We start from the raw sequence: 27,683 nt of genomic DNA, 5'->3' as shown, positions 1-27,683 counted from the left end.
TGTGTAATAAAAAAAAGTTCTAATTCTTAAACATATTTTTGCAGGATGGTCAAAATATATGGGCAAATGCAAAGGAAAATTGTTTTCCTAGCCTGTGCGGAGGACGAAGCTAACGTTTTAAACGGTAATGGTTTTCTGGGCTTACAGACAAATCTTCTTATAACATGCTATAATTTACTATAGAAAATAATGATGCATGTGGAGGCTTCTATTATGTTTCATGTAAAAGCAGCACCCATATATGATGTTGAGAAAATTATACAAACCATCATTTCTCTTTTGAACCTCAGCCTCCCGTTGTAATCTTCGAGTCTCCATTTTCTTTTCGTTATCTTTTCTTTGTGCGTTTTCCTGTAAGTAAAAAGTACCGTTTATAATACATGATCATTTTAACAAATTCAGTTTGAAAAGCAGATTTGAAAAATTATTTTATTATTTGGGTATATTGAAAATGTATAGAACTTTTTACCCCTAAACGACAACTGAAATTCTCTAGTAAACAGCTTGGAATTATAAAAAAATCAACTTCCATTATCGACAGTGTGGTACGCTATCATGTATATTTGACTAATTCAAAACAATGTGATTAGTATCTTAATAAAACATGTAGGCTGCATACCTGTTTGGCCTTGCTGAACCTTTCGCAGAACGTTTGAAATATGCGGAAGCACTCTTCGAGTTTGAACGTCTTCTCGTCCTCGCAAAAGAAGTCCGCCAGCTCGATACGTAGGCCCTCCATGTCCACGAGATCCTCGTTCAACTCCTGCATCTCCTTCCTCGCGATCTGCGCACGGGGAAATATGGGATATAACATGCATAATATGAAATGACGTTGTTTTCATTGTTCTAGAATGAGTTGGGACTATCGGCGAGGTTTAGGTTATAAGCTGCTTGAACGAGTCAGCGAGGACTGTTAGACTTGTTTAGTGGTGTTATGGCACTGGCATGATTTGTGATACGATCTTGATACGACTCTAAGTGTACGACTCTACTATCACACGGTTGATTACTTCAAGTTCTGTGGTGGTTTGGGGACCTCTATGATCCGGAGAGCAAACGTCTCGGTCAATATAACATGCTACCGATCAACTACCACCTCATATTTAAAAACCCACTGATCAATTACTGTATAATATGTAGAATTCGGCCAAATTTATTATCGAGGCACAGAGGATGAATGCTTACCCCGAGGAATTCGTTCATCTGTTTCTCGAAATCCTTGCCCACCATCTCGACGTTCTGTGATATCTTGGCCACCTTCTCGTCCAGCGCCTTGATGTCGGCCGCCAGGGCGTCCACGGATGCTCTAGAGTGAGTAATAGAGACATGGCAAATGTGTATTAAATGTTGCGATTGGGAAACGGGGTTTAATGCATATGCGTAAAATGTCGTCCCAGTTTAGCATGTGTAGTTTGCACAGGCTAATCAGGGGCGACACTTTCCGCATTTGAGAAATATTTAGTTTAAAGGATGTCATCTCTAAACGAATTGCTCAGGTTAATCTAGGACGACATTAAACGCATATGTATTAAGCCAGGTAATAATTTAACATTAGAAAATGTAAGAGATGACTCAAAATAACAACTACACTCACTGCAGCAGTTGTCAACACGCTTCGGTGATAAAAGTGTATTCGTGTTACCACGTTTCATGTTATTTTTTTCAAGTGTACATGTTTTGTATCTATTAAACTGTTAACGCCCATTGGTACTTTAACATAACATTCAATTTGTACCATCTTAACAGTTTATTTAACCCATTTATGTCTAGCGTCTAGGAAAAAGGCATTGGCAAACAGCGTAGACCCAGATGAGACGCCGCATGATGCGGCGTCTCATCAGGGTCTGCGCTGTTTGCTTAAAGGAATGCCTGTTAGAAATATTCTAATATAGAAATAAGTATACTAGACATCCCTCATTTTGGAAATTAATTGATCCAATTTAGAAGGATGGGAGAGTCCACAAGGTATAAATGGGTTAAATAGGGTTAAAAACTTACATGGATGCGTCCTTTAAAAACTTCATTTCGTCCGGAAAATTAAGAAGCGCTGGGTTCTTTTCTTCTGCTTGCTGAAGAAAGTCATCAAATACTTAATAAAATGTTACAAGAGCAAGTGACATATTAAGCTTTACTTAATAATAAAAACTAATCGTTATAACAGTAAGTAGTGTTTTTACCGTGTATAGCAACGATGTTATTAATTAAACAAGTATGATAGATGGTATGCTATTTATCATCATAATCACAATTATAGGTGATACGCGACTCTGTTTTTATATTTTATGAACACATAAGGCGGAAACACATTAATTTTAATCATTGTAAATATTAATTTGTCCTTAAATATTCATCCACCAATTAAAATAAGAATAAACATCCGAAACGATATTATATGTCTTAAGTTGATTGAAATATCCATCACGTGAGCAGACGACTCACCATGACAACGTAATGCAAGAGGTTCATGCGTGGTTTGTTGGCACGTATCTCTGTCAACTTGAGAAGCGAGGAGAGCTTGAAACCGGCAGCGTCTCCCGCGTAATTCCCCTGCAAACAAAAGCAAACTCTTTAACATTATGTATTTAAAGGGTTATACTTTTAGTGTTTCTGAAATCATACAACTTTTAGTTTCCCCGCACTATTACTCCAAGTTCCATATTAAAATAGTTGCAAGGGTCCGTTAAAACAAAGTATGTTGGATTAACAACAAAGTATGTTGGTGGTAACAACAAAGGTTACAATACACGAAATAATGAAGGGGGTTTATAATAAGTTAAATATGCTCAAGTAATCAAATATTTGAACCAATTTTTAGATTCTAAGTATTTCAATCGAATATAAACCTAAACAGATACACTTAATTTAAATGTAAGAGATACATAAGAAAATGAAACTCCACCTAAATCAGCAGGGGAGAAATTCTTATTTACACCGCGAAATCTTTTATTTAACTCTTTCAGTGCTGGAACCGAATTTTGAAGGCCTTTGCAAACAGTTTGGATCCAGATGAGACGCCACAGAACGTGGCGTCTCATCAGGATCCAAACTGTTTGCTATTCTGATAGAATTCTTTGAAAACAATCGAAGGAAATGCTAATTTAAGAAATTCAGCAGACGGCATTTTAACAGACGACAAATTTCCCAGCATGCAAAGGGTTAAGGCTAATCAAGAAAAGATGTTTCGGAGGATGGTCAATATTTTATTTTTACTAATTAAATCTAGGTGAGGGCTGTTTTTATATTGAACATTTAGGACATAGCAGGCCATGGCAGGTACATAGTACATACGAGGTGGCGGCAGTCATGAAAATACGGAATACATGACACCACTTTTATGCAAAACATCTGACTACTCACGGCATTGAGGAAGTTTCCGGCCAAGAGAACCAGGTATAAAAGCTCGTGTAGATTCTTGTTCTCCTTTATATCTGAAACAAACACATATATTGGATATAAAATACCATGCGGATTTGTTTTCGTAACTTTATAAACACAATTCTTGTTCAGAAAATATTAACTACCTTGTAACTGAATACGCTTATTCTACTGAAATTCATCGGATTTAATTAAATAAAAGTTTTTGGCAGTTGCATAAAACGTTAATTGTCGTTGTGTTTTGAGGCACCACATATATGTGGTTTGTAGGACAGACCATTCCCTGAAAAATCATAACCCCCATGACAAAGTGAACTTTCGGATGTCGACATTTTAAACTTGTCTTCTGTGTTTAATTTATTTAGCGTCAATTTAGAATGCGGATACATAAATAAAGAGAAATATCTCTTCCAGTAACTTAATTGTTTACATATCGTGATGATCATATTTGCATTCCTATTGTCATTTCATATTCTCTACCTTGGGCCAAAATCCCAGGCTCTTTGTATTTTCAGAAAACAATAACATACCCTGTTTTTAAACATACTCAAATAGACCGTTTCTAGCGATGCATTAGAAAACAAACACTGGTCATGTACATACGGCTGGATATTTCGGCAATTGTTTGAATAACGTGTATACGTAAGTGACAAAGTACAACCACCACTTTGAAGTATGTTTGATTTTGTGTAAGTGTGAGGTTCTAATTAATATCACACTTGGCCTCTCGGGTTATCTACCCGACAGGAAGCATACGTCTATAAGTGAACTTAAACTCTCTGCGGTCGGTTTTTATACAAAAAAAATATTGAACAGTATGTCCTATATACCTTTTAAACAGATAGGTTTTATATGGTTGCACACATATCTTATGTTCCTGTATACAGCACTGTCTGCGGATACAACAATGATTAATCCTTGAAGCGAGTATGTGCGATGTCAATGTAAACATTTTATTCTCGCGATTTTAAACCAACATATGAATATTAAAAAGAAATGTTATATGGAGTGCACTAAAAATCTTTATATGATACCATCAATCAAGTATTGCTTACTTTCGTGAATTGTATAACAAACACATTTACACCGATGCCGGCGTGTGAACTCGTATAGATAACAGAACCAAAAATGTATAAATGTGTCGCATGAAAGAATCAGCACAGACTAATGGTTCCTCATAGTGTTCATGTTTTGTGTACAATAAATAGTTTGTTGCTGTACACAGTTTTGTTAGCAATTTACTAAACACAAGTTGTTAATTGTCCAAGAAATTCCCAATTTGAACATTTGACTACAAAAGGTGCGTAATAAATTAGCAATATTTACAGTCCGATAGATATACAACACGCATTTCCATAAGTCAAAATTTATAACTCTCATACGGAGAAGTTTCTTAACCAATAGGCTTGCACTCACCCTTTGCCGCCTCGATGATGGAGTCAATAGAGGGCTTGATGAACTCCATGTTGGCCATGAACTCCTCCCTGATAGTGAGGCCCTCGATACGCAGTCGGTAGCTGAAACAGGACAACACGTGGGTAAAATTTGATTTGGGGGACATGAATCATTCGGGGGAAGTCGTGAAAGAAATGGTGGGAAGAGCTTTACACTGCTGTATCTAATATACAAGTGGTAATAAAATATAATATCTCGAAAAAATGTTATTGGAAAAATTCCAGAGGCCACCATTAAAGCTCGTCTTTCTCCAAGACGTGTATTGTGTAGTGTTCTTAAAATCCTAATATAATAAATAGAACATTAGTGCAAATAAAACAATGTACAATTCTATGAAAAATATATTTTTAAACACAACCCCACCTCCAAACTTTTAGTCGATAACTGAAACCCTGTGCATTTAAAACTCGCATATTTGCCGGTACGTACTTTGGCAGTCCCATGAGGCACATGAAGAACTTCTCTGCGCTCCCAAGCTTCGTCCGGTCGCCGTCAAAGCTCCGAAAATTGTCGACCTGTGACGGGAAACGGTAACGTTATTTAGCCGATTATCACTGCCCGGCCCGGCTCAGCCGTGTATTAACGTCTATAATATATATCTTACTTTTATACTAAATTATAGATGGGCCAAGGTTTTGAGCCATAAAATCATACTTTTTTGGTCCTTCAGTAAAATTTATGAAGAACCAGCTTTCCGTACTTATATTTTCTTTGAATTGATTACGAAATTTATGACGTATCTCATGTGACGTACTTTAAATTACGAAACTAGCTAGACGCTTTGGATTTAAGGACAACAACAAATCGGACTTGGAGTGTTTTTTATTTAACAGTTAAATATTTTTTAAGCATTGAACGATTAGTGTGTGTGTTTACGATGGATTATTATAATATTATGAATGTGAATAACAGTGTTGGGATATAAAACTGGAATGAAACTGGTGAGACTGCATTTTCGATTTCGTTAAAATGTCGAATAAAGCGATGTTTTGTTGAATAGTTGATAGATTAAATTTAAGAAAAGTGTAAGTGAATTGTTCTTTAACTGTTCGAATGAATTCGATGTTGAATTAAAAGGGTAATTTCTTTGATTAATAAGTCGTTCCTTTGTCAGTCGATCAAAGAATGTCTATCCACAAAGAATTGCTTGCTTACATCCAGTGCTTTAAAATGGAAGAGATGGATTGCGATGAAGAAATGTGTTCAGAATTTTAACTCGTCATGAAAGCAAATTAAACTTTACGAAAATAAACATGGTTATTACACAACTTCGGTGAGTAGAACAATAACCTAGATGTTTTACTTTTTTATGGCTAAGACTGGATGTGGACGCCATTTTTTTCCAGTTGAACGTCACGCGCACACATTCTGAGGGCCGAATATAAATAATCGGCCCTAGGGCCGAATATTTATAATGACCCCGCAATGGTGATAATGGCATGAACAACTGTACAAATTTGTTACTATATATAGTAAGGTATGTATTATACAAATGTAACGAATTGGACGCTGTGCTAGGTGGTGACCCGCATACCTGTGGATTTTACTTAGAAACTTCTCGAAAAATGGACTTTATTGTCATTTATTTAAGTTTCATGTGGTCTTGTGCAGAGAAGGAAACCCCAAACCTCAGATGAAACCCCTCATGCCCAGTGTGGTGACCAGGAACCATGGAAACCAAATTCACTATTAGAACTAGCCCGGGTCATCTGGTTCAAAACAGGAGTCGACTTTCCAATGCGACAGCCGGAGAGTCGTTATGGAAACACTCGAATTTCCTTTGTACATAATAACATATAGTTATGCGTTTCACGACAGGCAATTATAGAATTATAACATAAAGAAACCCTTTATACACAGTGTTCGCTTTGATACAGGATGGAATTTCAAACATTTTAAGAGTTCTTTCTGTTTGCTTTCATTAGTGCTATTACTATACTATACGTAGATTTGGCAAAATATGATATTGACATTTGTATTTGTAACTAGATTGAATGTTTAAAGAAATGTTTGCTCTCGATGAAATATTAATATTTATTGAAACAAGATATGTGCCCTAGACACTGATGTCCACACAACACATGTTTGGACATAGACAAATTTACTACTTACTCTACAGCGGCCACAAACACAAAGGGCCATAATTCAGCTAAAACTCTTCCCAGTTGAGATCCCATGCATTCTTTACGATCATATAACAGTTTAAGTGGAAGTTTGTGAAGTTAAATTGAAATTCACTGCGTAGTTACAAGGGAGTTAACAAATGAATACATTTGGGACTACATCATTTATAACGGAAAAACAAAATCTAATGGCCATAATTCTTCCAAAAACGCGTCACAGCCAAATTCTTTTCTTAACCATCATCTGCACATTAGGGTCACGCAGCGGTTGAAAGAGGAGTTGAAAACACATACTTTTGTGACCAATATATTATACAGACAAAAGACAACAATGCTGCCAAAATTTCTTTCAGCAAAAGTTCCATTCTTTTCGATCAGCTGCACGTTAATGTAACTGAGCTGTGAACGTCTGAGCGAGCATTTAAATATGACTTGAAAACACAGGCATGAGATACGTTATTTATTTAACAACATTTAGGTAATTGAACTGTGAATATTTGAACAAGATCCAACCAGTAATTTAAATTCGTTCCAACTTTCGTGAATCTCGTTGGTTAATTAGGTAGGAATGCTTGGGCATACTCTTTGTCCTCGCATAATTCAGTCTCAGCTGCGGAAGGACAATTTATGTACGTCAAAACACACAAATAGGCTATTTCGAGGGCCTTACCTCTTCCTGTGTGGGAAGGATCTTGAGAAGGTTTCGGAGCTTCTCGGCGCCTATCCGGTCACTCTGGCCCGCCTGCACGAGCGTCACGATCTCCTCGTTGGCCATACGGAACTGCTTGAGGAAGATGTTCACGTTCAGACTGCGCTTTCCGTCCAGTAAGTTCACCTGGTAACAGACAAACATCCAAATTATAGAGGAATGGCGTTATGATCCAAACTTCGCAGAGCAATGTCCTATAAAAATATGTTGGGGCATAAATAATAATGGTATTCGTAGGAGCAAAGCCTTGTCTTGTATTATTAGTTTGCCATGGTCAGGCTTGCGGACACGCACGCACGAGCATCTTATGTTTAAATAAAAACTTTATTGTTTATTTAAATGTATTTGTGTTATATTTTGTTCCTATTGCGGGTTGCAGCAGTTCCTGATTCTGTACAACCGGTCATTTTAACTAAGTATATCGGGCGTTTCCAAATCTTTGTGAATTGCAATTTTACTTTACTGGGACCATTTGCACGTCAAATACTTGCGCACATGTACACAAATTTAGAAATGGTTTCTCTTGTTTACGTAACAAACAAACCCGTACTTTATTATGAATAATTCTAAGACCTAGTAGAACGTGTGGGTGCGAACCAGTTGTAACATTTATTATTCATGTCAGTGCCACGATAACCATTCATCCCCAGTTGTTTACTAGTATTAGAAAACAAACAAGCGACGATAAAAAGAACGCGAATTAAAACGGCGCTATTGCGACAAACATAAAATGATGCCTATTTCCAGCCCTGGATGCAGAACTTAAATTGAGAAACACGAGATTGGAATGTGGCGGCCGCTCATCAATACAGTCATATTATCAGCAATCGATGAACGCTCCTACCTGACTCATGTTACGCAATTGACCTTTCGACAGCGAGAGTGAAGCCACGCCCACCGATTTCAAGGGGGGTCACTCCGCCGAAGTCCGTCATAAAAATGGCTACGCGAATCGGCCGCATAAGTGAACCAAAAAGGCCTCATGGTATACCAGAAAGGCCATACAATAGTTTTTATTATCATTGAATAGTGGTGCTGAATATAATTATCATATCTATTAAATAGTCAAAACTTTTTTATTAGTCTACTTAAAAGCCGTTAAATTTATCATCAAAGTCGGCAAAATTATCGCCAATTATCGCATACAGTATGAATTGTTCGTTAGTCACAATATTTTTCCTTGAGTAATAGATGTTTCAGTTTTTTAATTAAAAGCCGTTAATTTTTGCAACCGATGGCAACATCGCAAATGTGGCACAGGTAAGTAAATTTATTATAATAGAAGACGAAGAACGTTTTTATTGAAATCCGATATAACACATATCTACAATGCGTTTGGTCAAAATGACCCATGCTCATTGTTATAATCGTATAACAAAGTCAAAGTCGTCAAAAAAGTAACATACACAATATATTATTATATATTATTATTTCCTCGAAAACTATCTTCTGCAATGTTTAAAATATAAAAAGTTGAAAGAATTTTCATGTACAAAAAAACTCGCTAATCAGACCGGGTTTTCAAAGGGTCATTCACAGTTTGCGGCATCTGTTTTGATAACGGATTAGTAGAAAGCCCACATATGGTGTAAAATGACACTTATTGGCCCCTATTGATAATTACTTGCGCATTTGAAAATAGTTTCTTAACTTACATTAAATTTGGAAGACTTAAACCGAAAGAAATAAAAAATGTTTAATTCTATGTGATATTATTAAAAATAATAACTGATTGTCTTTATTATTACGATTTCATTAGCATTAAAAAAAATCTAGCAAAGTTTATAGTGTCTTATTTATTTGCCGACTGCATTAGAATGTCAAATTTATTTAACGTTGGCCACCTTTGAAAAATGGTTTTAAATGTTCCTTTCTAATTTGTCTACATAGAGGATAAACAAGTACAAAGTTATACTCTTTTTTATAACGTGTCCGTTGCAAAACTTACATTTTCTATTTTCGCGTAGTATCTTATTATAACGACTGTGTTTTGCTTTCGGGCGATCGCTTAATATGTTGAGATTAAGCTGTTCGTGTGGACGACCACAAAGACGAATCCAACGTTTGAATTTTTCAAGATTAGTACCCGGTTGAGGAAACGGAAAAAACGTACTTCCATCTTTTAACCGTTCTGGATACCTTGTGTCTGAATAACAAGTGCCATAACAGCACCTTTCAACCATTTTCTTTGTTTAAAACACAGAATTACGTATAAGCTTATGTGTCGAACAACGGCGAGTTTGACGGACAAAATGGCGGATAGTAACGGGCCTAATCTATGCTGTAATCTGATTGGTTAATAAGCCTGTCAATCAATCGGCTGTCGAAAGGTCAATTAGGCTACCTTGCGGGCGAACGCGGCAATTGAAATGATTGCAAAATCACGACAGGCATTTCCGGTCGGTTAAATGGAGGGAAACATACCAAATGAGGAAGGAATATGGTATATCTTATTTGTTTTTACGATTTTATTTACAAGTTACGTCGAATAATATTCAAAGCTGGCAATGAACACGGCTGACCCATAAAAATTGAATATCCGAACAAGATAATAAAACTGATTGAATACATGCTTTACTGGTACTATAACTTATGATCAGTAGCACACAGTCAAAGCACTTGAAGGGTCTTTTCTTTGATATATACATATGACAATTCGTGATTTAATTATCGATATGAAAAAATATATTCATGTACACGGATTGATTTTTATTTTATATGTAATTTTTAAGAACAAACGAATACATGTAATACAAGGCCATAGTATGCAAATAGGCAAAACACGCATGCTTATCGAACCGTTTTCAGATTTGTTTGTTAACCTAACACATCTTAACACAACAGAGCTTTAATATAGAGTACATGTAATTGAGAGCGAACAACGAGACATTTGTTAATTACAACGACATTGTGCAAGGAAATAATCTATTATGACTGGGTGGCTCTATAAGTAATAGCAAACAACTATGTTTACATAACTTTTCTGATCAAATAAATCAACAAGTCACTCGCTTTTTTATTGAACAGGTTTATAACGTTACCGCCCAAATATTTTACACTGCATCGATTGTACGTTATATTGTTGTTATAGAACCAATTTTAAATCTGAGCGCATGAACATTATAGGTTTGCTAATTGAATTTATTTCTCGCACCCACGATGAAAGAGGTCTGTTTTCATTGTTACGCAAGGCATATTTACCGCGGACTTAACGACACCAGAAAAAGAATGTCCCCTTGTCTAGTTGGAGGTTAACGTATGCAAACAGGGCTACAAACAACTTTCATGCACTTGGGTACATACAATAAAAACATTTATAGTTTAGTACAGAAATACTCAATACGTTGAACTTTGTAGAAATATGTGAGCCGGTACACTATGGAATATGAGATGAAGGAATGGGGAAACCCACCACCTTACTCGAACAGTTTTAGATATGAACCTCGCTCCATGAAATTGGGTTTAACATATTTATGCCTAATGGATTCTCCCATACTTCTAAATTGGATCAATTTATTTCCAAAAATAGGGATGTCTAGTATATTTATTTCTATATTTAGAATATTTCTTGTAACAGGTAAGAAATTTCTTTAAGCAAACAGCGCAGACCCTGATGAGACGCCGCATAATGCGGCGTCTCATCTGGGTCTACGCTGTTTGCCAAGACCTTTTTTCTAGACGCTAGGCATAAATGGGTTAACGCATGTGCGTTAAGTGTCGTCCTTGCAGTCAACACATGCTAATCAGGGACGACACTTTCTGCATCGACACGATTTTCGTTTATAAAAGGCTTCCTTTTAACAAAAAAATTCTTTAAGCGGTTAGTGTCGTCCCTGATTAGTCTATGTGGACTACACGGGCTAATCTTGGGCGACACTTCCCGCACATGCATTTAACCCATGTTCTCGGAGTGAAACTGATATCTGTCTATGGAACTAAAGTGAATCCGAAACATCGAGAATTTATACTTTTTATAAATATGAGTATGATATGTTTCCGTTGTTAAAAATGTCATCATTTTTGCGTGTCAATTTCAATTTTGTCTTTTACACCCAACAGGCCTACCTCAAAAGAGAAGATCGAGTATATTTCAGTAGCTACTAAACATTAACACGCATTAAGGCAACTAAAATACGGGGTATATACAGTGTTATATGTATGTTACGTGTGTTACTGGTTTCATATCGAACATATATGAGTATGGTAAACGTTAAACGCTAATATATAATATAATGGATATGTTATTTGCCGGATTGACACATACCGGATAGGCGAGGTTCCAATCATCATCAAATATGTCCTGCAATTTAGGCAATAATTAACATTTTGTTGGCGAATGTGTGCTTTAACTCTTCTTAAATTATAAGCATATGTCGAAGCGTCAATTTTACTGCATGCAAACCAAATTACAAAACCCCTGATGATTAAATCGCTTATTATCCCTGAAGGCTTACCTCATTGGGTTCTTTCTTCTTCTTCTCCCCTGTACTATGGGTATTGGCTTCATCGCCAGCATCTTGGGATGTACGAACTTTATTCAAACCAAATAGATCCTCAATTTCTCCATAATCCATTTTATTAACGTATCCATTGAACACTTGTCCTGTCATGGTCCATATGTTATTTTTGCCCACCACTTTGTTAACCGGAATCTTTTGCCATTGAAATGTTCGCATTTTCGACTTTGGTTTTGGTATATTTTGTTGTGGAAGCTTCTTCTGTTGGAAGAAACCTGGAGTCCCCGTGCAAAATGACATTGGCGGGGGTGCAGGCGGCAGGAAACCACCGGGCGCCATAGGCGGTGGAGGTGGCGGCGTCATGCCCGTGGGCGGAGCAGGCGGTGGTGGAGCAGCTCCGAAGAAGGACGCCGGAGGCGGCGGCGGTGGTGGCGCAGGACCTTTGACATCCGACTTTTTATGTGGTGGAACCACCGGCGGCTGACCATCGCTCTCCGCAACACCGGAAGTTCTACGAGGTGACATCATTCTATTACGTTCTCCCTCGGAGTGACAGGCACACGTACATTTGTTCTCCGATAGTGAGTCTAATCTTTTTGTGAAAGACTGAAGGAGTTTCTTGGAGTCCTCCGCGGACTCTATCACGGTTGCCTTGCCGACAAGCGTCTCGACGGCGCTCCAGACCAGCTCCGAAGATGCCTCGCCCGAGTCTATCTTGAGAAGGTTCTGAAGCACGGTGAGGAAATGGAGCTCCTGGGGTGTGTCGCCCACCTGAAATTTAACATGAGTGTTAGAAAAGTTGCATAACGTGTGAGTGTCTGAAAGCAGTGAAAAGTAGGAAGGCATAGGAAAGTGCCTGAAATGTTGCATTGTGAGTGTGTCTTAAAAGTGATGTAGCATGTAAGAGAGCTTGAAAAAGAAGTTAAATAATTGAAGAGTGTCTGGAGAGTAGCATAACAGTGCGATAGTACCTGGAGAGGTGTATAGCATGTGAGGAAGAGAAATCCTGAATGTAACATAAAGGTGAGATTGCCTAAAAGAAGAATGACGAGTTAGATTTTCGGTTTCGTATCCATAAGGGATAGAAGTAATTTGAAACAGATACATTTCGCCGTAAAAGGCTTTTTGAACGTTTGCTTTTACAAATCGACTACATTTACTTATTGTTACCAAACAAACAATTGTATATTGCACGAAAATAGACTTTGAACATGATGCTTAAGGCGAAATATATCAGAAAAGAGTGAATATTTTTTCTGTGATAGATTTTAATCAATTAAATTTCACTGTCAGAGTGCCTAAAATGTAAGAGACCAGGTGACAGTTTCTGACAAGCAGTATAACTCGTGGGAGTGTCTGGAAAGCAGTTAACTATTGAGAGTTCCTGAATAGCAGTAGAACGTGTAAGAACGCCTGAAAATTACTAAAACTTGAAATTACATGAAAATCAGTATAACCTGTGAACATGCCTAAAAAGTAAAGAGAATGTACGAATGCGTGTAAAAAGTTAGTAAAATATATGAGATCGACTGAAAAAAAGAACGGAAATCGGATGAATAATGACTTTGTATTGTGATTTAATTGGTAATCGCCGCAGTTTTATTTCAATACCATCCAATTACAAGTAATACGGAAACAATAAGGAAACACACTTTGCACGTGTCATACAGTGAAATCAAATTTCCTAGTACATAAATCACTAGTGATGTTTACCACATTCCAATGGAGTTACGAAATCAATAAAGGAAATAATTGTACAACGCCATAACAAAGCATGTCATCGTCAGTGCAGTAATTTAAATGATAGGAAATGAATCCTCATTTTACATCATGTCACGTAGGGCTCCGAGGTCTGCGAATGCGCAGGCTGATCTGGACCTACGCTGGCCGCATATGGCATAATACCACTTTTCGCAGGAAGCAGCTCATATTATCGTTCACATCGCACCGAACAAACCCATTTCTAACGATTTAGCCAAGCGCCTGCCCCCCCCCCCCCCCCACACACACACACACGCGGACAATTATGCCATATAACTTTAATTGCAACAACTAGATTGCTAGAGAACAGCTAGCCTGACACCGCCAGTTCACATGGCGATTAACATTTCTGATCGCAATTCAATTTCTTTCTCTCCAGCAGTTAATTACAGCTTGATTACGATCGCCTTTGATAAACGCTCTTCGACCTTTCCATTCAAACCTAAATGAGTGGTGGATAGTTTACAGTTTTCACAATTGCTGGCGAAATATTTAACTTTACTCTGACCTCTTGAGGATGACAAAGCATAGTTATGGGCGTCTGTGGGTGTGTAACCTGGAGGACAGTGACAGCTCTTACTGTAATTTCTGCATCTATATACATGATTTCACTTGAATGTGTGAAGTATTGAATGTGTCTACTAGGATACCGGATCTAAAGACATTCTATAGTATAGGTCCAGTTAAACACACTTGTTGTATAAACGGGGTTTTAATTTCACACATAACAAATGACCAATTGCAATACCAAGCTTCGCTTTTTAATGAAATGTTTCCATGAGTTTTAAGTGTTTTTCTACCATGTTTTAAGAATTGAGAATGGTCTTTAATGAACTGAGTCCGACAGTTATCGGGTATATTGAAGCGCTTACTAATAGCACATTATTATGTGTTTAATGCAATTTATTTTCCATTAAATCCGTGGACAGACAGTCTGAGACAAGAGGGGAAGCACGAAATACTTTGTTTTTGCAACTGGTGATTGATCAACTCAACCCTTAATAGACAGGTCGCAAAAGACCTACTTTTTTAGAGGACCCATGTACCTGAGTATATACGGCACGGAATAAGCTTAGCGGATATTTCATTTGCGAGCACGTACCTGTTTGTATATGGCATGGAACACGTCCAGAGGACTGTTCAAATCGATCCCCTTGGCGCCCGGAAGTTGCTCATCGTCGCTGTCCCGGTGCTCCTCGAACAGGTCCAACTGGGTCTCAAGCCCTTGGTCCTTCTCGGCCAGGGGCCTGAAACATATATACTTTGAACATACGCGTCCTTTTTATGCATGCACTAACCCTCGACAAAAGTAACTTACGCATGACGCCTTAATTTGTCTTTATTTAATGTAAAACGCATCACTGGACTTGATATTGCTATATTTTCTTTATAATAAAGATTTTAAGTTATTTGAATAACAAAAGTTCGTATTCTTATCAAAATTTTGGAAGAAACCGCAGTGATTTCGTGTTTACCATAAGACTGCCTGCATATGGCCATGACAAGATTACCACTATCAAGTCCGCGGTGCGATATTACTTGACCCCGGGTCTTTTTCTGCTCCCTTAACTTAATCCGTTAATGAATTCCGGTACATCGAATGTATGACCGCTTTTAGAAGCTATCAATGATCTATCATCACCATGTCAAAGTATAAATAGTACGCCGCAAGTGCTGATCTTAGTCGCACATGTTATCACATGCTCATATATTCTTTGTGAATATTTTAGAAATGGAAAGAGATGGCACGAATAAGGTTTGATACCATATGTAACTTCTTTTAAATGACGATTCTTTCGTGAAATCTTAATTTAACTTACCCTGTCGAGTGAGAATATGTGTAGATTTAATTGGCAATCTACGCTTGTATGCTATTGAAATTACATGTCCTTCAAATAATAGGAATGAATTGACAGACTCGTGTATTGTATTGGGTATTATACTTTCAATTTCATTAGACACGTCTGAATAATTGGACACAGTAGTATCTATTACAACTGTTTGATTTATGAAGGGTTTGTATTTACATTCAAGACCTTTCAACATTGTGAACAATAAACACTGAGTTGACACAAATTAAAGGTGTCAATGGCTCTGTTTAATTTACTGACAATGCACTTTTTGTTGTGTAAAACCGGACCAAATTAAGTAAGCAGCGTACCTGAAAACGGTTGTTACGTAATAACAATTAGTATGAATATAAGAACTATCTAGAATGCCATACAGATCATCGGCAATTCACAGAATATTGCTGCCTGTGTTGAAATCACTGACGACTCAGCGTACCCCATATACAGTATGCAAGTAGGATATTGCCATGCTGGTGCACGGTGTATACTATAGCTTGAAAGGACGTCTATTAAGCCTAAATATCGCTGTTGGACTCCACCAACCCTATTGTTGGTGCTTACCCTAAACATTTTTTGGATTCTATGTTGATTTTCAATTCGAATCAGATTCGTAAAATTAACTTTTACATTTAAAGAAAGAGAGATATGCTGAACAGAGCTTTTGAAGATTTCATTAATTGAACATCGGTACTTGTGTGTGTAATAACCTGTGCATAGAAAAAAAAATACATGAACAAAAGTTGCCAGACAAACCAACCATTCATTTTTGGAGATGTTTGTTAAAACAAAATACTTTTTTGGGTTTATGGCGTACACGCCAACAATGGGAGAGTCGTGTGAAATAGGAAACCAGTGTCATTGACTAAGCCAATACCACTCAGCCGTTTGATACCGAAACAATATACTAAACGACTTTACTATGTTTCAACTAAATTTTATATGTTGTTTTTAAAAGTTTTTTTTCGAAGTATTTCAAGCATGAGTTATTGTACTGGTAGGCGACTGAAGGTATATTATATTTCCTCAACTGTTCATGACGTTAGTAAACGAAAATTAAACGTAACGAACTGTTAACAACCTCAGCAGTTCCACAAAAGCATTTATATATGTATAATGCGTATAAAGACAATCCTTTAATTTCTTCTGCTTGACAGCTCGCATAGCGGTAAATAAAAGATCAGTATTTAACCGCACACTTTGAGCCTTGTTATGAGAAAACTGGGCTTAATGCATGTGCGTAAAGTGTCATCCCAGATTAGCATGTGCAGTCCGCACAGGATAATCAGGGACGACACTTTCCGCCTAGAGTTGATTTTCGGTAAAAAGGGACTTTCTTAAAACTAAAAATACCATAATACGGAAAGTGTCGTCCCTGATTAGCCCTTGCGGACTGCACAGGCTAATCTGGGACGACACTTTACGCACGTGCATTAAGTCCAGTTTTCTCAGAACGGGACTCTTATGTATTGTCTGAACGCGTATAGTGCTCATTTATAACAGAGCAAACGAAAACACCAAGGCCATTAACAGGTCGACATGTACAAACATGCGCAATTGAAATTTAAAGAATTTAAACATGCAAAAATGAGTCATCAAACAAAACAGGACAATGAAACTGTAGACTGCACAATCTATGAACAATCGCGTAATTATAAGGATAAGTCAAGATTAGCCGCCATAAGTGCAGCGTAATATCGCGTCTTATGACTGCAAATTATATCGAATGACTGCAGAGTTTATGTAACTGGCTGCACAATGTCTGTATAAAGCCGAGATGACGTGTTAATGCTAATACACCATATCACAATCAAACATGACTGTATATATTTGTATATAGATTTTCTAACGTACCTGTTTACCAATTTGAAATAAAAGTTAATCCATTTAAGAATTGGTGAAACTCTACTGCATTAAAGCACCGTACCTGATCTGATTCAGAACCTCTTGCAGCTTCACACCTGAAATAAAAAAAATCTAAAGTGTTACCGCGGTTACCAAACACTTCTATGTTTAGCATAGTAAACAAGGAAAATTAAATAGATACATTTGTCCTAAAACTTACACAGATGATTCGAGTCCAAAAAACTTTTGGCAATACTTGAACCAGTGCTTTCTTATAATACTCGTGCGTTATTCACGTTTGTGTTTCCACCATTTTAAGTAGCAGCATTTATTATCCAGAATGATTTGTCAATACAACAAGCGATAAATTGTTGTCCACAAATTCTTCGCCGGTAAAACACAAGTATATGTTGTTGAATATGGACATATGGCGATGTTTTAAAAAGCTTATTTCGCAAAATTTGAGTTACACAAGAAGTTTAACCCACAATTCATTAACGATTCATTACTAATATAACGTGAAAATATTTATTTAACAATTGCATTTGAGGCGGTGTGGTTTCATGGAAAAGACCATTCGTGTACTATTGTACAGTGAACCATTATTATGTGTTGTATAAAAATTAAAAATATTAATAAATTACTAACCAGCAGTGTATGCGATTTCGGAAACGTGGTTGAACTGACAAGGGCATGTTATTTTAACAAATCCTTTATTTTTCACAGATTTAAACCCCGCATATTTAACTGTAATAATATTGTTATGAAGTGTAAGCGACTGAAGTTTGTCTTAATTGATATCGCAAACGGTCAAGTTGGTAGAAGAATTAACAGTCGATGCCTATTTAAATGTACACTGGACCGGGGGTCCATTAGGCCACACAAACAACGCTAAACCATGGTGTAATATCGTCTTGAACAGCATCAAAATACATAAACACAACATCGATGTTTTGCAATCATAGTTTATTATGTTCAGGATTAGTAAAACTTGTAAACTACTTGATTGCAGTAAACACAAAAGTTGATTCGTAGGAGGTCAAGTTTGAGTAAAATTCAAACATAATAAGGGTATAAATATTAATAGTCACACAATTAATAAAGTGCTCTTTAGTACAGAACGATTATAGGGAGTTGTCTACGCATAAATATTTGAATTGTAGTATACACTTGTCGTATTTAGTTTGATTCTCAAGGAAATACTTCAGAAAGTCATTTGAGCTTAATTTGTAAAACAGTCGGACCAACGCAAGGATGTTCATGTATTACTTAGTCAGGTGCATGCAAAAATCAGTTTTCATTGCATAAAAAGAGATTAAAGGACGCGTGTACCTTCTTAAAGACTTGGTCTACTTTATCAAAACCTAGTGGTAACATCAATAGATTCATGCATTTTCAAATCCCGTATATCGAAAATTAAGAATGAATAGGAAATGCAAATGAAGCTCAGTATAAAATCAACAACCTTTATACAGTTTAAGAGTTTTAAAATCCTTTAAGTACATCAATATATTATATCAACGTATTTGACATAATTGCACGTGTTATTATTGTTTTTAAATGACGAATTGTAACAGAAAATGTGTGGTCTAAGACTAACCATAATTCTAAGACTGTTAAACGTGCCAGTGAAACTATAACGCTATGTTGTTGTTATTTTTAAATTATTTAATATGGTCAAATATCCCTGTTATTAACTTCGCTGAGTTAGATAAGAATGATCACTATCAAACACATACTACTTCTACTCATGTAAATAGGTTATAACTTTTAAAGCAGCGTCTGTACGTAATAAAGAACTAAAACCCTTCACCAATCTAATAAGGTTGAAACTAAAGTTGCAGCGCACATATTGGCTGTAGCACTTGTTGTGATCTAATACGTACCATAGAACTCGTTTCTGATGCGGATGCGCTGCTGGACGCTGTCCGTGTAGATGACGATACAGTTGATGAAGCCAAGCACGATAGACTTGAACGCGGGACTCTCGGATCGCCGCAGCTCCTCAACCAGGTAGCTGAACCGATACCGAGACTTCCGGGACACCTGCAACAGCCGACATAAACGAGCTAGTGAGAAATGGGTTGTTATATTCAGTCGCTACAGGATATTACACGTGAACATTTTTAATTCTCAAATTCCCGCTTACAGAGAACAATGCTGCGCAATGACAGTTGTTGTGGTCTAAGACAGTGCTGACATTAAGCGTTTATATCTATCAAGAATGCCAACATAACGAACACATATTGAGTACATAACAGAGCACCTAACAACATACTCACTTCAAGTGAAATTAACTCCCCCAAATATAAAAGGAGTCTACATACCAGTAAAAGCTAATTAAAACGAGTTATTTATATCAAAATAATGTTTAATAAAAACGATGATTATTTGATTATGTCGTTGTCGATGACATGGGAGCAGGCCCATTGCTCTGTACCCAGCATTTTCTCCCACGCAACGCAGTTTGTATAGCATGTTATGAGATCAAACTACTCAAGTTTACGCTAAACCCAATGTGCCTAATCGTATATAAAATCCGTTCCCACAATACTTCATAGGTAAAAGATGACTCACAAAAACAGATTCGAATGCGGTATTGAAACTATTGCGTTTATTAGACAAATATTTTTGTTTGAAAAGTAAAACGCACAAACAGCGAGATAACCTTTCTTAATAGGTAAACGATTTTTAAACCTGTAACACGACCTACAAATGACGTATACATCACAAATACTTTTCATTAAATATAACGGAAGATGACAAAGTGGAAAATAATGACGGTTATAGGCATACACAGTCCCATCGAGGCGTGAACGCGACCACAACAAGGGTCGCTGCCAGAGCCAGGCATATCACACAAGTTTGTCCTTGTTTTGATGTTTGAGATATGGATACAATTAATGATACATGTTGCATATTTCCAAGACCCATGGTCGCTATGGAATCAAGTTGAAAATTATTAGAATGTAGAATATAAGCAGAAAGTAAACTGCGCACCAACCGCCGCACTTTCAATGTCATTTTTATTCGTGACTCGGTCCATTAATTGTTCGTTTGAAGTTGGTATTTCTCAAAGAATCAATTTAGCTAACGACTTCTTAACAAGCGCTAAATATTGGAAAATGAAAAACAGAAAAACTTATTGTTCATCAAGGCCGTCGTAACACTGCTAATGTGTTTCACAATGTGCTCATAGTACATAGCGGCTCCATAACTGATTTATATTCGACAAGCTCACAATGATACAATAATTTTCAAACATGACAGCCTGTCAAAGGCCCTGTAATTAAAACTACATGCGGCAGCCTCTACAAAGGCAAGTGCAGTCCGCGACTATAGATAACGGCTAATGAGAGTAAAAACGTTGTTAAAAAGGTGTTAAACTGAAATCCAAGATGACCCCAGTGTAGGCAACCATATACACAGACTCAGTAGGAAGAGCAAACATCAAAGACAAAGGTATAATGCGTGAAATAGACCGTAAAACGACGCGTAAATGATAATTAGAAAGAAAGGATGGAAACGCATGTTGTCAGTGTAATTAATTATATAAACGGATCTATAATCAAGACCAGATGGTTTGCTCGAAAGACCGAGTGAGTACCAATTTCACAACAAAATACCACTTCTACCTAAACCTTCGAATAATAATAAATCATTCACACTTTATTAAATGGTAGTCGAGCGAAGTATGAAAAAGCATTAGTGTATCAAGCCGTATGAATGATTTTGGATAAATGCGGATAGATTTCGTTCGCCCGATTAATTGAATAATTGACTGAAAAGACGCCAATAACATGGACAGTATTTTGCAAGTCAGAGAGGGGTTGTCAGCCATAGGTCGGTGATTTATGGCTAAATATTATTTCTCACTGAAAGAGGAGCATTAATGTCAAATTTGCTTATGAAAGCTAATCACATTTTAAACAACAGAGACACATATTTTAGGCTTGAACTTTAAGAACCATTAATAGTTTAACCAGTTTTTTTAAACGTTAAAGGGCAAACAAATTAACACAACATGTTCACTTCGTGACAAAATAATGTTTGTGCAATTGTATAAACATCAATTTCCAAATGTGTCAAATACAACGGACGAATGATAACTGCGGACGTCATGACTAAATTGTTAGAAAGTATTGTTCAAGATATATTAAGAAGTTAAAACAATAATATAGACTCGAATGAAAATTTATAACGTTGTATCGGGTGCAAAATCGCGAGTGTTGATGATTACGAAGACTGCCGCCTACAAGGTTATATACGGTTATTGATAAATTCAAGTTCTAAAACACACGTTGCTTGTATGGCACATATAGTCAACGTATAATGTCAATATGGCTATAAGGGCAACATACAACTTTGAAGCACTTTGGTCAAGACCCGAAACATATCAGATGCATCAAAGATATCAAATAGGTCTGGTGGCGAATAAATCGGAAAGCTTTTCTAGAATGATCTCACACGCCTGATTGCTGAACAAGGGCGAGGCCCCATGAGATACCATGTACCCCCATCCACCGCCTGGCGGCAACTATACCATTCCTCAACATCGCCGTGGGACATCGTCCCCCACGATGACAGCTCCATCTTCCACCAATTCAAGCTGCTCAAAGGTATCCGGCAGAAATGCATATAATTATTACGAGTGAATCGTTTTCCCCAAAAACACCGGTCTCGGATGAAAGGGTTTTGCTTACATCATGTCGTAAAAAGTTAATTTCTGTTCACGGGCAAAATGAATAGACATCGCGATGACTATCTGGAAATTTACCATATTAATATGCTAAAACGAATGATGCAGTGAATCTTTACAGCGTAATCGGGTCTTATTTATGGCCCGTGTGCGGAACAGATACATAATTTGGTTTCACCTGAGTCACTTCGCCTTTGAATTGATCTTTTATTACAAACCTGCACATCCTTTTGCAAAATGTAAATTCCTTTTTGGCGTCGTCTCAAACGCATTTTTATGAAAGGATAATCGTCAGTTTTATTTATATTTTATTTCGTAACGATGTATAATTTATTGTTCTAATTAAATGTGTTCGTCGCAATTCAATGCGCTAATCATTAGGCTAGTTGATATGGCGTGGGCAATTAGTCAGTCCTGCTATCGGGTAACAAAGTTGGTGATAAGGAATCCAAATGCTGCATATGGCGGTCAATTATATCTTCATTCGTGTAACGTATTCTGTTAAGATCTCAGCAATTAAATCAGTTTTGATTTAGATTAATTTGTGTTTCAAATAAACTTAGGCACTTCAGACTTTGGTCTTTAATAGATAAGAATTGTTACACAGACCAAAGGTCGGAGCTTAGTGATCATGTTGTAATTTATACGAATTGAAATATTCATCTCCTAATTAATCCAAAGTTTAGGAAGTCAATAACTGATTAAACGGTAGCTTTATCCACTTAATGAAATGGGAGACATGGTATGCAGTTAGCCATGCTACCGCTATATGCACCTTTTGGTATGTTCTACAATACTTGATACCGTTTTGGAATGTGAAATCAATACTTTTTGTAGAGTTTAGTACGCGAATCGGTTTTAAGCGCGTTTATTCTGCAAACAAACTTGTCGCGAATCGCTCACAGCAAAAAACGATACATATAATATATAGGCAGGTGTTGTGTGACATTTAATTGTGGTCAAACCTTTCTATATAGTCAAACACGACTGTTTTAAAACACTGCTAAGACTTTGTCAAACTCTGAAATCAGAACCAGTGTATTCAACAATGTTTATAACACTCACATTTCACAAAAAACGTCTTCTATGTGGAAGATACTTTCATTACTTTCTTTCGCGTCTTCGTATTTTGAACAGGATCATCGTCTGTCTATGTGCAGTTTGGCATAATAAAATCCAGTAACAAGAGCACGTATATATATCAAACAAGTCAATCTGACTGGATTAAACTGCAGGTGAAAGACTTGAGATTGATACAGGCTTGGGTGCAGGGTTTTGTGCTTACGCCGCAGTTTGCCCTATTTGTTACAGAGCGATGCACAAGAGAAGTCCATATTTCAAAGTCAGACGATGTTTATTAAATTTGGGAGACACATTTCAGCCTGTCTTCAGGACAAACACTCAAATTGAAGTGGCAATTGTCTGCAGAACGATTTATACATCGCTCGTGTTTGAAACGGCCACTTTGAAGTCTCAGATGAAACATATGATATATGTCAACAATTGACATAACAATATGTGCAACTTTATATAAATTCTTAAAATATCGGCCTTCAGGTGATAAATCTACGTTTAATAAAGACGTGCCATGTAAAAGTATTATATTTTATTTAGAGCTATAAATGAGGCCGATAATAAATCGCCGCATAATGGCGTTACTAGATCTCAGTTTGGAAACGAACCGTTCGTCTGATAGTGGTAGTTTCAACACTAATTTGGAGGAAAAGTACCGATCAAGATACAACTAACAATCGTGTTATTTGAAGGCATTACAAAAAATGCATAATTACTTCGTGCATGCAATGGTTTTCCCACAGGGTGTTATCTCGTTACAGACAAAAATTGTCGAGATGACAAAGATAAATGGGCAATAAAAACATTGAACAGAAGGAATCAAGAGGGATCTTCATATTTCTTTATTTTCAAAGTCCCATAAGTGACTGTATATAATTATTTCCAATTAGTTGTCTTCCTGAAGAGCTATCGTTCTAGTGCCTAGTTTGCCTGATAATATGATACTATCCATGTTTGGAGTTCGCGTCCTATTAGCGGCTTACTGGTTGACACACACTGTTTACTCAGAGCCACGGCTCTCAACAATCTGGCTAGCTCTTTGTGCTGTATGTTCTTTTGAGTTTAACCCTTTGCATGCTGGGAAATTTGTCGTCTGCAAAAATGTCGTCTGCTGAATTTCTAAAATAAGCAATTTCTTTGATTTTTTTCAAAGAATACTATAAGAATAGCAAACAGTTTGGATCCTAATAAGACGCCACGTTCTGTGGCGTCTCATATGGATCCAAACTGTTTGCAAAGGCCTTCAAAATTCGGTTCCAGCACTGGAAGAGTTAACAGAAGTCATGTTCCTCTCCTCAATGGGCAACTCAGTTGCTGATTGGATCGACGCAAGATGTTCTTGGTCTAGCTCGCAGTCGCATACAAGTAGCTTTAAATTTGAAGTGTGTTTGTCATGTTGATATCGGTTGGGGTAATATGGATAATTTTGTTAACCATTTTGATTATTTGTTTTTAAACTTTTTTGCTACATATGCTTTGTATAGCTTTTCAAATAGTTTCTGTGTAATGGCATATTCCCTTATATGCGGACCAACGTTCATTTTGTGTTGTTTCATATATTTGAAACAGTATGTCAGTGCACTCAAACATGTTTAAATATAACAAAGAGAATATGTCACAATAAAGCAATTATAGTCGCGAAAGCGAATTTAGGCACATTTGATATGTGCAAGCGCACACATGTTGACAATTTTCTCTCACTAGATTTATAAGCACAATTACACGTTTCAAAATTAACAAACCGACAATTAACATTTTTGAGGAAATATTTGATTTATTTTAAACGCGAAGCGACTTTTTTTAGGAATGAATTACTTGTCATTTCACAGCTTTTAAGAAATCACAGATGCTGTATACACCATTCACAGCTTTATAAATGATTTAAACATGTACGAAGTTATATATCATGACGGTTATTCAGCGAGCAATGATATCTTGTATCTTGTACAAAAGCGCTACTGAAGCGAGCAGGGAATGGTTGAACATGTTTGCAAACGTTTAAATCCCTAAATCAATAGGTGGGTAAGGTGCCAGATCCGAAATCTACACCTGCTAAACATTTCAATTAAACCTACAACACGTTTAGTGTTTCAGTTGAAAAATAACCTACATTCATCAGCTTATAGAGAAAAACATAATGCTGATATAAATATGACATATTTTATATTGCGTATTTCTTTTATATTTACACAATGCACGTGTTCACATTTCAACATTTTAGAGAAGCCTGAAAATTGTTTTTGCAGATATCGTGTCATAAACAGTTGAACAAGGTACATATTTTAAAACCAGGCATGTCATTTTCATAATAATTGTCAAGATGACTTACTTAAAGTGTCAAACAATTCACTTAAGATAATTATAAATTCAAAATTTGACATTGTCGCAAAAAAAACTACAGCATAATTATTAAATTAATTTTGCATACCATTAAGATAAACGTAGTAAAAACGAAGACAGCATTGTACAAAGCGGAATGAGTAATAAAATCCATATAAATATTTTGCATATTATTATGACCAAGGGATTTCTCTTGAAGGAAAATCCTGCTTTTTAGTGCAAGCATGTTGCAATTTTCTTACCTTTGACTCCGGAAAATGGTATGCCTTGTATCATTTGATGCAAATGTTACCAAAAAGATGATAAATCCTTTACAATACAACTTGATTTATATTGCATGGTTTTTTAATAAAATGTATACTAGGAAACAAAAACAGATAATTTAACAAGTATGCAAACAAAATAACTCTGCTCTTAATTATTTTTACCCCTGAAAATTTAATCTGACCACTGACATTTTTAAGCATAGTGTCATTTGACTTCATGTTTTTTTAAAATCTATTCAAATCCATATGACTATTTTTGAAGACCTGAAAATCTTTCAAACCATGACGCCTTTGATTGGTTACTTCAGAAAAAGCCGTTTACAATTCACTGGTATCTTTGCTAGTATAAAATGAAGACACACTGAAAAGTAAGGTTCGACCGTTCACACAACGGGTCGTACTGTCCCTGCTTCTTATACTACAAACGGACAGCCACGCTTTCTCCACTCAAATTATCCTTCCATTCTCTCACATTCAATCTCTGGCATCACAAGAAAACCCTTGCAGATTTTGTTTAAGTATAACATTATGAAAAGTAGTACCATTTTCTTGAATATATTTAAATAATGTATAAGTTTAGGTTCATAATAGAAAAAAAACTAAATTGAAAAAAAGTAAAAATATGAACGGTTAAATTATTTCGTACCACGTTGCTAGGCTATCAGCATGTGGTTGGTTATAACGGCAGGAATTTAATCGAACTGCTCGGACGTTGCAATTTCCGCTACGGACCGTACATTTCCCTACAGCTAATGCTGACAGGACAGAGCTTCCACGCCACGTCCTACATCTATTTAGACATCAGATACTGACTGGACATCCGTTGCAATCTCTGCATCGCATCTTGTCCTACATCAGATGCTGACGAGACAGCAATTGCCCATTACGCCCTGTGTATATTCCTACAGTTAACTTTGCGGGCAGGCTTTCACACTGCGCCCTGCATATTTCTCCGGTCTAGATACTGACTGAACAGCCCTCTCACACTACGCCCTGTATCTTTTCCTATATCAAATACGAAACACTGCGCACGGACAGACCTCCCGCGAACATCCCGGCAGGATACGAGATCCACGCTGGGGTTCAATGTCAGGACAAAAACGGCGACTAGAGTATCAAGAAGGTCTTCCCTTATCAGAAAACACATAACGGGCTGTGTTGATTTATCTGGGAAGACAGTAAGAACCTTGTGCAGTTCCACCGTCGACACACACTTGTTCTAAGCCTTGATATTGAGCGTAATCGGCCGGCGATTAAGATGATCCAATTGGGTTAAAACAGAAGTCCCGGGTAAACACCAATTACATCAGCTGAAATTCATTTGAACATTGTGATTACGGCAAAAATGTCGAAATGAATGCCGTGAAAATCACATTACGTTTCTGATTGTGGGGAATGCAAAGCCTTCGCAAACATAAAGGTCAGATATGATATCGCCTTGCCCTAGAGACCACTTACGGACGGGGTAGGAAGTAGGCCCTTCAAAAAAGTCGTTCCAGTGATAGAGGAAAACACATTGGAGGACACACTTTGAAAAACAAAACAAATGTCGATAAGTGATAGATTTATACCAATTAAAACATTAAGGAAGCTTATTAGTACAACATAGATGTCAAAATCGAAGACATGCATAATATATGTTCTTAAATAGGTTAGTATTGTTCAAGCATTTCTGCATCTTAGCGCCTTGGGACCAAATGCAGTTTTCTGTATTACAAAACTCTTATTTTCA

General features: G+C 36.8%; 1 protein-coding gene and 1 long non-coding RNA gene across 3 annotated transcripts in view; one reads left to right on the top strand and one right to left on the bottom strand.

Annotated features, from left to right (window-relative positions):
• Window positions 1-27,683, bottom strand: part of LOC127877377 (formin-J-like) — a 70,781-nt gene that overhangs the window by 5,346 nt on the left and 37,752 nt on the right. The window contains exons 5-17 of the mRNA XM_052423140.1: window positions 19,459-19,618; window positions 17,655-17,688; window positions 14,983-15,127; window positions 12,117-12,890; window positions 7,624-7,788; window positions 5,260-5,345; window positions 4,792-4,892; window positions 3,358-3,428; window positions 2,440-2,547; window positions 1,999-2,069; window positions 1,186-1,306; window positions 620-784; window positions 267-351 (exon numbers count right to left, since the gene is read on the bottom strand). Coding sequence (XP_052279100.1) covers window positions 267-351; window positions 620-784; window positions 1,186-1,306; window positions 1,999-2,069; window positions 2,440-2,547; window positions 3,358-3,428; window positions 4,792-4,892; window positions 5,260-5,345; window positions 7,624-7,788; window positions 12,117-12,890; window positions 14,983-15,127; window positions 17,655-17,688; window positions 19,459-19,618 — 2,086 coding nt within the window. The remainder of the gene's footprint in view (window positions 1-266; window positions 352-619; window positions 785-1,185; window positions 1,307-1,998; window positions 2,070-2,439; window positions 2,548-3,357; window positions 3,429-4,791; window positions 4,893-5,259; window positions 5,346-7,623; window positions 7,789-12,116; window positions 12,891-14,982; window positions 15,128-17,654; window positions 17,689-19,458; window positions 19,619-27,683) is intronic.
• On the top strand, window positions 5,618-7,996 carry LOC127877378 (uncharacterized). Of its 2 annotated transcripts, none has more exons than XR_008048397.1 (2): window positions 5,618-5,771; window positions 6,422-7,996. It is a non-coding gene; the product is annotated as an uncharacterized LOC127877378 (long non-coding RNA). The 2 variants fall into 2 exon arrangements; XR_008048398.1 differs by having other exon boundaries at window positions 5,618-6,103.

This window comes from Dreissena polymorpha, chromosome 4 (assembly GCF_020536995.1).
Source record: "Dreissena polymorpha isolate Duluth1 chromosome 4, UMN_Dpol_1.0, whole genome shotgun sequence".
NCBI classification, from domain to species: Eukaryota; Metazoa; Mollusca; class Bivalvia; order Myida; family Dreissenidae; genus Dreissena; species Dreissena polymorpha.
This window is presented reverse-complemented; position numbering and strand designations above follow the sequence as displayed.